At 50.9% G+C, this 10,412-nt stretch overlaps 1 protein-coding gene across 6 annotated transcripts in view; it reads left to right on the plus strand.

The window, feature by feature from the left end:
• The window catches only part of BNIP2 (BCL2 interacting protein 2), a 38,570-nt gene extending 34,475 nt beyond the window's left edge, over nucleotides 1-4,095 (plus strand). For 3 of the 6 annotated variants that reach the window (XM_039912034.1, XM_029065072.2, XM_029065070.2), the window contains one exon: nucleotides 467-4,095. In XM_039912034.1, coding sequence (XP_039767968.1) covers nucleotides 467-518 — 52 coding nt within the window. In that variant the 3' untranslated portion in view covers nucleotides 519-4,095. Of the gene's footprint in view, nucleotides 1-463 lie in introns of all 6 variants that reach the window. The other 3 variants (XM_029065074.2, XM_029065069.2, XM_029065071.2) reach the window with 1 other exon arrangement.
• The last annotated feature ends 6,317 nt before the right edge of the window (nucleotides 4,096-10,412 follow it).

The following is a 10,412-nucleotide window of genomic DNA, read 5'->3' on the forward strand; positions in this document are numbered from 1 at the left end:
ACACCCGATAAGCGCTTAGGAAATCCCGTTAAAAAAAAAAAAAAGTTGACCGTCATGTATCGCCACTGTAATAACTGATGGTGATGACGGTTGTTTCGAGACAGCAGACGTTAGCTTAGCAACGTGTCCTTGTTTTGTCTCTTCGTAATGTCCTCTTCTTGTCATTTGGCATTCTCCCTCCTGGCCCTATCGCTCTCAGCTAGAAGAGAATTAACGTACCGAGAGCGATTGTCAAAGGTCACCATTTGAAACTGTGGCTACCCCCCCCCCCCCACCTCTTTGCAGAGCTTTTTTTTTTTTTTAACAGTTCGATATTTCCAAGTACTAAAAACGTTCCTCGGAGAAATCGCCGAGAGGCAGAGCAAGATAGCCACGGCTAGTACGAATGGTAGCTTGCTTGGTAGTCCGTGTCTCTTCACTTGGTGAAGCTTATTATTGTTATTTGACTTTATTTTTCACTAAGCAGAGTTGACCGAGATCTTCACGGAAAACAGGAAGAGCCGAAGAGCGAGCAGTAGGCTTGGAGTCCAAAGAAAAGACTGAAGAATGTGCAGATGGAATAATGCCCTTTTGTATTTACAGTGCATTTATTAGCCCCTATTTTTGTGTAACTTTTTTTCTCCTCCCCCCCCCCCCCCCCCCCCCATGGACTTTTATACAAAGAACTGTTTACTGCTGTCTCTTGGATTTAACTCTTTAATAGCTACTTAACTATTGTATTGTAATCGTTTTATATATTGCTAAATGTCAAAGAACCACACTTTTTTTTTATATGAGGCACTCTTGCAGTTGTTATCTAAATGATGCATGTTCTTCAGTAAAATATTTATATGCAGAAATGGTAAAGGAAAGAGATAATATATATTTTTATGACTTTTTGAGCAATATTTTATTATGTTCGGCACCTGCGTGGCGGATGAATTATGTAGGTGAACGAGGCCATGTAAATGACAGAAGTCATTCTTTTGTAAAAAAAAAAAACAAAACAAAATGCACAGTGGAATATTTCTTTGTGTTAGTGGTTTAAACACATTTCTTGTTTTTGAATATTGAGAGCCACGTAGCCTCGTTGTCACAGGCACACACGCGTATCCTTTAGGTGTCTAATACCGCGAGACTGCTTTGTTCTGCCACGTTGAGGCTTTCCCTTCTATTTCTAATGGGAAAAAGGAATCCTCATAATCATACAGATTTCCCTTTTTTTTTTTTTTTTTTAAGATAAATCAAAGCCATTTTAGGAATTTGGTCTTTGAAAGATATGGGGAATTGGGGTGCGTACGTGTAAGGCGATCCCTTCGCCTTTTGACCACAGATCAGAACTCGAGGTTGTCGTCTGTTACCGAATAGTCGCCGTTCAGCTTTCTCACCGACGCCAACAGAGCTCTCAGATGGGTGTAAAAATTCAGAAGATGAGGTGAGTCGTGCAATGTGAGAATCCCTTTATTAAAAAGCCGGGGTTTCTGTTTTCCGTGCCCGGCATGGGGTGTCTTCTGTAAACGTTCATTTCCCCGTTACTGTGGGTAGAAGCGGTTGAAGTTTAGTAATCGACAAAGTGTAGTTGTGTGTCGGTGTTCACGTTCGACACTAAAAAACGAGGTGCATTGCAAAACATCTGTGCTGCTTTGGAGGAACCGTCTGATGATGGGTAAATGGGCTTAACTGGGGTTATCTCTGCTAGGATAAATAGTAGGTGTGGGTGAATACGTTCGGAAAAAGTCAAATGTGGCCGTTCAGTTCTTGAGTAACAGAAAGGGGATGTGCCGATCAAGTCCTGAACTTAAAATTCAATTCAGCAAACCACTTTACCTGCTCTAAAGGGTATTTCGTAAAGGTCGGTTTTCCAACCTCTCATCTCCTCTGTGCCCTGGTTCAGATCTGAAACTGTAATATCTTTCTTATTATTAAATGTTTGCAAGCTGCCAAGATGTCCATGTTTTGAATGACACGACTTGCGTCCGCAGATAGTGACCAGATGCTAGCGACCTACCGCGTCCTGGAGAAAATCCGGAGCTGCCTCAGTAGTCTTAAGTAGGCCGTCCCTCAAACTTGTCTCTTTTAAGGATGGAATTCAGACCTCCTAATGATACTTCACTTCGATTGCAGGGCAGGAAGATTCATGTAGGCAGGCTGTGTCAAGTCACAAAGTCGTAGACCTCTCTCAAGCACCACAAAGGTTGGAAAGTTTTCCTAGGAAACCAGTCCGTTTCTTTAAGCCTCAGTATCCCAAGACTAAGAGTTGCGTCCTCCAAAGTGAAATATAAATATGGCATTTTGTCCTTAGCTCCTGGTCTCCGCGTTTATCAGGCTGTCACCGAATCGACCGCAGACGGTCTTTCTGTCCGAGTGACGTGAGATAGGTGCCTGGCTCTCTTTAGCTGTGTGTCGGGTCCTTTCGTGCTCTCTGCCTTTGGTCTCCTGCGGGATTTTGGGCCTGATTTCAGTGTGGTCCTGCTTTTCATTCCGAATTAGTTCCGTTCTGATGCGAAGGACAAGTCTGCCGCTGCTCGACAGCCTAGGAGGTGTGTCTCAGGTCCACAAACCTGGGACAACGAGAAGGGGAGGCAGCAGCTCCTTTTGGAGGCCCGCTTTTGACGCGGATGTCACTGGGCCCCGCGTGGCTCTAGAGTTAAAAGACGCGCAGAACGGTCACTGTCCAGTCTTTCCGCTTCAAATTCATTCCTGCACGGAAGGTGACAGGATTACACATCCGGTTCGTTTTCCGGCGGTACCCTCTGATTCCGAAAATTAGGCGGTGGACCGACGATTGGTGTGAGGGAATATTTTTCTCCAGCCCTTAAGTCATCTTCTGCAAAACCGGAGCGCCCCGGCTAGACGTTCCACTCTATTTATGGAACGAGTATGTGTCGCGGTGGGAGAGTTTGAGCTTGGGTGGAGGTGAGGCGAACCTCAAGGGTCCCTGTCAGCTCAGTAGCTCACCAGCAGTGAGAATTTGATGCTAAGTAAGGCAAGTTGGGTTCCCCGTAGTGGGTGGGAAGATAAGGGAGTGGCTTCTAGAGAAATGGAAGTATAAACAAACCCTGCTGTATTCATTCACCCTGTTTCCTGCAGGAACGGAAAACGGTCTCCCTCACTCTCCTCTTGCCTTCCTGTCCTGCCGACTTGTACGTAGTGCCTTTTTCACCAGTTCCATACGACGTAGATCTCTCAGACCTTTGATCCCCTCTCCGCACCCCAAATTGCACACGTTCCGTCGAGGTAGCACCTAATCGAGGCTACTCGGTAGTGAATCTTGATCCCAGAAGATCAGTCATCGAGGCGGAGAGGTTGTCGGGCCAGCCAGGTACATTATCAGAGCCTCCGCGTTGTCTTGCCTCCTTGCACGTAGGCCAGAATTGGATCCCAGATCTAAAACGTGGAACCTGAACCAAGCGGAGCATCAAAAGCAGTCAGTCACCTTGAATTTTCTCAGCTCGTTCTTACGGGGAAGTAAAAGCACATTTGCAATTTAGGTTGACACATTCTTCTGGATAACTTCAGTTAGAAGTAGGAAGCAGCGCAGGAAATGGGATATTTAGTGAATTATTTTCCCCAGTGACTATGCCTGCCGCTCTGAATATTTTAAAATCCGGCCTTGGAGCTGGTCTCATAAGTTCCAAAGATACTTTGCTTAAAATGACTTGGATATTCTTCTTGGGACCGGTAGTGGAATTGTACCCGTGGTAAGTGAATTGACTTTGAGTCTAAAAAAATTCCATTTCTATCACGGGGTTAAAGCCAAAGGCCACATAGGCATCGCTCGGTTTAACGTCGCTCGCATGTTGCTCCCTAGAACCAAGATGAGCGTTTAAGAGAAATCCCACCATTTTGTATTAAGAGAAATCCAGCCGGTTGCAATACGAGCACGTGAACGAACTTCGGTTTTCAATCGGATGGGCCACTGGGTCTTCCGATTTATTTGCCAGGAAATGTCTGGGGCAACCTATTTCTTAGCCTTTTTGGTTTTTGTTGCTTTTGGGGTTTTGTATTTTTGTCCTGGCATGTCAGGAGCAGAGTGGTTTGTGTTCTGGTCTCTTGCACTTCATGCTATCGTTACTGTTTGAACCTGAACCTTAAATAAATGAATTGCAAATCGTATTCTACCTCATTTATTCCAACCTTAACCTTGCAAATGACCTTTATTCTTGCCTTTCTGTGAACGTCTTCAGGGTCTCTCACCGATAGAAAAAAAATTCATCTTTACAATTGGACCTTTGTCCTTTTTTTTCCATGAACGGGACGAAGGGACTAGACCAAATCCACTTGTTAGATGGCAAGCTTTTAATGCTGAATACTCCGTTTAAAAAAAAAAAAAATCAATCAATTCAAAATGCTTGAGTTCTAGGCAAAATTAATTAGCATAATCTACCCAGGATTTCTTGGATCTCCCTCTCCAAGAGGCCACCACATCCTGGTCCGGGCACTCATCCCGGTGTGACTGTTAATATGGTGTCCTTACCTGTCTCTTCTTTCCTTTCCACTCCGTACTTTGCTGTTTTCTGTTGGTTTTGGGTGGGGGGGGGGGGTTAATGATGTGTTAAGCACTTACTCTATGGCAGGCATCGTCTTAAGTGCTGGGAGAGATCGAGTCATCGGGTTGAACACAGCCCAAGTCCCCGAGTGCCCTCTTAATCCCCCTTTTACAGAAGAGGGAACTAAGGCACAGAGAAGTTAAGTAACTCGCCGAAGGTCACACAGCAGACGAGTGGTAGAGCCGGCTTTAGAGCCCAGGTCCTTCTGCCTCCCGGGCCCGTGCTCCGCCCACCAGCCCAGACCGTTTGGATCCTCAATCCAAAACGTCGTTCTGGACCCATCTCGCCACCCCTCAAAAGGCTCAGTGTCGTCCCTCCGTCTCCACATCCAACGACCACGTCAGACCTTCGACCGTCAGCGTCTCCCACTACACCACAGCTCACGCTCTCCCGTTCTTCCCGAACTCACCCCATCTTCGACTCCGAGCCCTTGCTCAGCCCCACCCTCCTGCCTGAAATTTCCTTCAAGTCTGCCGGACCGGCAGCGCTCCGCGTTTTCGAAACCCTTCTGAAATCTCCCACGTCCTCCAGGGAAACTGGAGGGAAACTGGAAAGATCCCAGTTGATTTTTCTCCTCCCTGCTGTCATATCAGCACTTCTGCACTCAGATCATCGTGTTAGGCCTTTGTACGTATCATTCTCTATACAGTATGAGTATTTCTTCCGGTTAATTGTAAGCTTTCTCTCCCCCAATAAATCCTACATTCTTGTGGGCAGGGATCGGGAATCTACTGTTGGATTCTCCCGAGCTCTCGGTAAGCTCGTCGTGGAGGGCAGGGAACGTGCTGTTTGTTGTTATACTGTAATCCTCCAAGTACTGAGGACACTGCTGTGGGTACAGTAAGTACTCAATTGATACGATCGACTACAGTGCTGTGCAGACGGGAACTCGGTAAATAATATCGATCGATATTATTCCACCGAGCCACGAGAAGCAGCGTGGCTCAGTGGAAAGAGCCCGGGCCTTGGAGGCAGAGGTCACGGGTTCGAATGCCGGCTCTGCCGCTTGGCAGCTGTGGGACTGTGGGCAGGTCACTTCACTTCTCTGGGCCTCAGTGACCTCATCTGGAAAATGGGGATGAAGACTGTGAGCCCCACGGGGGACGACCTGATTCCCCTGTGTCTCCCCCAGCGCTTAGAACAGCGCTCTGCACACAGTAAGCGCTCAACAGATACCAACATTATCATCAGACAACCTGATGACCTTGGATCTACCCCAGCGCTTACAGAAATGCTTGGCACATAGTTAGCGTTTAACAAATATAATAATAATTGATAATGATAATTACGGTATTTGTTAAGCGCTTACTATGTGCAGAGTACTGTTCAATAGTATTTAATAGTATTTATTGAGCGCTTACTATGTGCAGAGCAGTGTACTAAGCGCTTGGAATGGACAGATCGGTAACAGAGACAGTCCCTGCCCTTTGATGGGCTTTCAGTCTAATCGGACCGTTCCGAGCGCTGGGGTAGATACAGGATAATCAAATTGAACCCCCGTGGGGCTCACGTTTTTTTTTTTTTAATCCCCGTTTTCGCTCATGTATAAGCTCACTTAAAAATGCTCTACCAAAAAAAAAACCCCCCAGAACAACAATCCCCGGCCATCGTGTCTATCAAACGCCTAACAACCTATAGTTAGAGAAGCAGCGTGGCTCACTGGAAAGAGCACGGGCTTCGGAGTCAGAGGTCATGGGTTCGAACCCCGGTTCTACCACTTGTCAGCTGTGTGACTTTGGGCAAGTCACTTAACTTCTCGGTGCCTCAGTGACCTCATCTGTAAAATGGGGATGAAGACTGTGAGCCCCACGTGGGACAACCTGATTCCCCTGTGTCTACCCCAGCGCTTAGAACGGTGCTCGGCACATAGTAAGCGCTTAACAAATACCAACATTATTATTATAGTTAGGAAGAATTGTGGCTGTAGGCGTGACTTCAGTTTCATTGATTTCCATCAGCCCCAGCACCAGCCTTGGAAAGAACTCAAATAGCAACAGCTGCGGGGGGAGGAATAATAATGATGGTATTTGTTAAGCGCTCACTATGTGCAGAGCACCGTTCTAAGCTTCGGGGTAGATACGAGGTTAATCAGGTTGTCCCACGTGGGGCTCGGAGTCTTCATCCGCATTTCGCAGTCGAGGGAACCGAGGTACGGAGAAGTTAAACGACTTGCCCAGAGTCACCCTGCTGACCAGAGGTGGGGCTGGGATTCGAACCCATGACCTCTGACTCCCAAGCCCTCTACGATTCTAGAGTGAGAACAAAAACTCCTCACTCTAGGCTTCGAGGCTCTCCGTCACCTCGCCCCTTCCTACCTCTCCTCCCTTCTCTCTTTCCACCGCCCACCCCGCACGCTCCGCTCCTCCGCCGACCGCCTCCTCGCCGTCCCCCGGTCTCGCCCGTCCCGCCGTCGACCCCCGGGCCGCGTCCTCCCGCGGTCCCGGAACGCCCTCCCTCCTCACCTCCGCCAAACCGATTCTCTTCCCCTCTTCGAAACCCTACTTAAAACTCACCTCCTCCGAGAGGCCTTCCCAGACTGAGCTCCCCTTCTCCCTCTACTCCCTCTGCCGCCCCCCCTTCACCTCTCCGCAGCTAAACCCTCTTCTCCCCCCTTTCCCTCTCCTCCTCCCCCTCTCCCTTCCCCTCAGCACTGTCCTCGTCCGCTCGACTGTATATAATAATAACGTTGGTATTTGTTAAGCGCTTACTATGATGGGCCAAGCACTGTTCTAAGCGCTGGGGTAGACACAAGGGAATCAGGTTGTCCCACGTGAGGCTCACAGTTTTCATCCCCATTTTACAGATGAGGTCACGGAGGCACCGCGAAGTTAAGTGACTTGCCCGAAGTCACCCAGCCGACGAATGGCCGAGCCGGGATTTGAACCCGTGACCTCTGACTCCAAAGCCCCTGCTCTTTCCACTGAGCCACGCTGCTTCTCTCTCTATATCTTCATCACCCTATTCATTTCGTTTAATGAGCTGTACACCACCCTGATTCTACGTGCCGCTGTTTTCATGAGACGTTCATCCCCTCGACTCTATTTCCCGCCATCGTCCTCGTCCGTCCGTCTCCCCCCGATTAGACCGTGAGCCCGTCGAAGGGCGGGGACCGTCTCTAACGATCTGTCCGTTCCGAACGCTTAGTGCAGCGCTCCGCACGTAGTGAGCGCTCAACAAATACTATCGAACGAATCAATGATTCCATCGGCACCTGTCTTCCCGACCCCGACGTCGGGGGGGGGGGGGGGGGAGATCACTCCGTCCCCACGGCTCTAGCACGGAAAGACTTCAACAGTCGATGGAGTTGAGGCCCTCTCCACTTTTAGAAGTAGCTCGGCCACGGCTGCGACTTTTGTGACCGAAGGAGTCTGAAATCCTGCTACTCCTTTCACGTCTGTGCTCGTCTTTGCCTTTCATGTTTCCTCTTTCCGCAGTTTTCTGCTCCCATCCTCCACCTCTCCGCGTTACTTCTTTGGTCGGGAGCCCCCGTGGGGGCCGTGGATTCCCTCTTCGATGGGTCGTACTTACTGAGTGCTTACTGTGGGCCGAGCACTGTACTGAGCGGGGGAGAGTCTCAGAGTAGAGAAGCAGCGTGGCCTAGTGGGTAGAGCACGGATGGGCCTGGGAGCCCAGAGGACCCGGGTTCCGATTCTGGCTCTGCCGTTTATGGGTTTGAATCCCGGCTCTGCCACTCGTCGGCTGTGTGACCGTGGGCAGGTCGCTTCACTTCTCTGGGCCTCAGTTCCCTCATCTGGAAAATGGGGATTAACTGTGAGCCCCACGTGGGACAACGTATCTCCCCCGGCGCTTAGAACAGTGCTCGGCACCTAGTAAGCGCTTAACAAATAATAATGTTGGTATCTGTTAAGCGCTTACTAGGTGCAGAGCACTGATCTAAGCGCTGGGGTAGACACAGGGGAATCAGGTGGTCCCACGTGGGGCTCACAGTTTTCATCCCCATTTTACGGATGAGGTAACTGAGGCATAGAGAAGTGAAGTGACTTGCCCACAGTCACACAGCTGACAAGTGGCAGAGCCGGGATTCGAACCCGTGACCTCTGACTCCAAAGCCCGTGCTCTTTCCACTGAGCCTCGCTGCCAACATTACCTTATTATCTGCTGGGTGACCTCGGGCAAGTCACTTCACTTCTCTGTGCCTCAGCAGCCTGGACTAACGGGAAGAGCACGGGCCTGGGAGTCCAGTTCTGGGTTCTGATTCCCACTCCGCCCCTTGTCCTTCATTCATTCTATAGTATTTATTGAGCGCCTACTATGTGCAGAGCACTGGACTAAGCGCTTGGAACGGACAAGTCGGCAACAGGTAGAGACCGGCCCTGCCCACCGACGGGCTTACAGTCTGCCGTGTGACCTCTGGCAAGTCGCTTCACTTCTCTGTGCCTCGGTTTCCTCATCTGTAAAGTGGGGATTGAGACCGAGTCCCCTATGGGACGGGGACTGGGTCCAATCTGATTGCCTTGTATCTATCCCAGCGCTTAGAACGGTACTTGGCACATAGTAAGCGCTTAACAAATACCATCGTTATCATCATCATCATCATCATGTCAGCGTGGCTCAGTGGAAAGAGTCCGGGCTTGGGAGTCAGAGGTCATGGGTTCGAATCCCGGCTCTGCCACTCGTCGGCTGTGTGACCGTGGGCAAGACACTTCACTTCTCGGGGCCTCAGTGACCTCATCTTTAAAATGGGGATGAAGACTGTGAGCCTCCCGTGGGACAACCTGATGACCCTGTATCCGCCCCAGTGCTCAGAAGAGGGCTTAGCACACAGTAAGCGTTTAACAAATAGGAGGAGGCAGCGTGGCTCCGTGGCAAGAGCCCGGGCTTGGGAGTCAGAGGCTGTGGGTTCTAATCCCAGTTCCGCCACTTGCCGGCCCTGTGACTGTGGGCAGGTCTCTTCACTTCTCTGTGCCGCAGATCCCTCATCTGTAAAATGGGGATGAAGGCCGTGAGCCCCACGGGGGAGGGCTTGGCACCGAGTAAGCGCTTAACAGATATGAGAAGCAGCCTGTTCCAGGAGCAAGAGCCCGGGCTTGGGAGTCAGGGGTCGTGGGTTCTCATGGTGACCTGGCCACTGGTCAGCCGTGTGACCTCGGGCAGGTCACTTCACCCCTCTGGGCCTCAGTTCCCTCAGCTGTAAAATGGGGATGAACAGTGCACAGAGTAAGCGCGGAAGAATAATAATAATAATGATGTTGGTATTTGTTAAGCGCTTACTATGTGCCAAGCACTGTTCTAAGCGCTGGGGTAGACATAGGGGAAATATGAGAAGCAGCGTGGCTCCGTGGCAAGAGCCCGGGCTTGGGAGTCAGAGGTCGTGGGTTCTCATGGTGACTTGGCCACTGGTCAGCCGTGTGACCTCGGACAGGTCACTTCACCAATCTGGGCCTCAGTTCCCTCAGCTGTAAAATGGGGATGAACAGTGCTGGGCACAGAGTAAGCGCGGAAGAAATATGAGCAGCAGTCTGGCTCCGTGGCAAGAGCCCGGGCTTGGGAGTCAGCGGTCGTGGGTTCACAGGGTGACTTGGTCACTGGTCAGCCGTGTGACCTCGGCCAGGTCACTTCACCAATCTGGGCCTCAGTTCCCTCAGCTGCAAAATGGGGCTGAAGGCCTTGAGCCCCGGGGGGGGGGGGTGTGGCCCAACCGCCCGCAAAGGCTGCCGGGACGGGGTGGGCGCCCCACCTCCTCCCGCCTCCCTCCTCTCGCGAGATGTGGCGGCGCGGCGGCCCCGCCCCCCCCCGCGCTCGGCTGGTGAAGGGGCGCGATGGCGTCACGTCCGGCGCGTCGCCTCCCGGCCCCGCCCCTGCTCCTGCCCGAAGCGGCGGCGGCGGCGGCGGCGGCGGCGGCGGCGGCAGCGGAGGAGGAGG

Source organism: Ornithorhynchus anatinus, chromosome 5, assembly GCF_004115215.2.
Source record: "Ornithorhynchus anatinus isolate Pmale09 chromosome 5, mOrnAna1.pri.v4, whole genome shotgun sequence".
NCBI classification, from domain to species: domain Eukaryota; kingdom Metazoa; phylum Chordata; class Mammalia; order Monotremata; family Ornithorhynchidae; genus Ornithorhynchus; species Ornithorhynchus anatinus.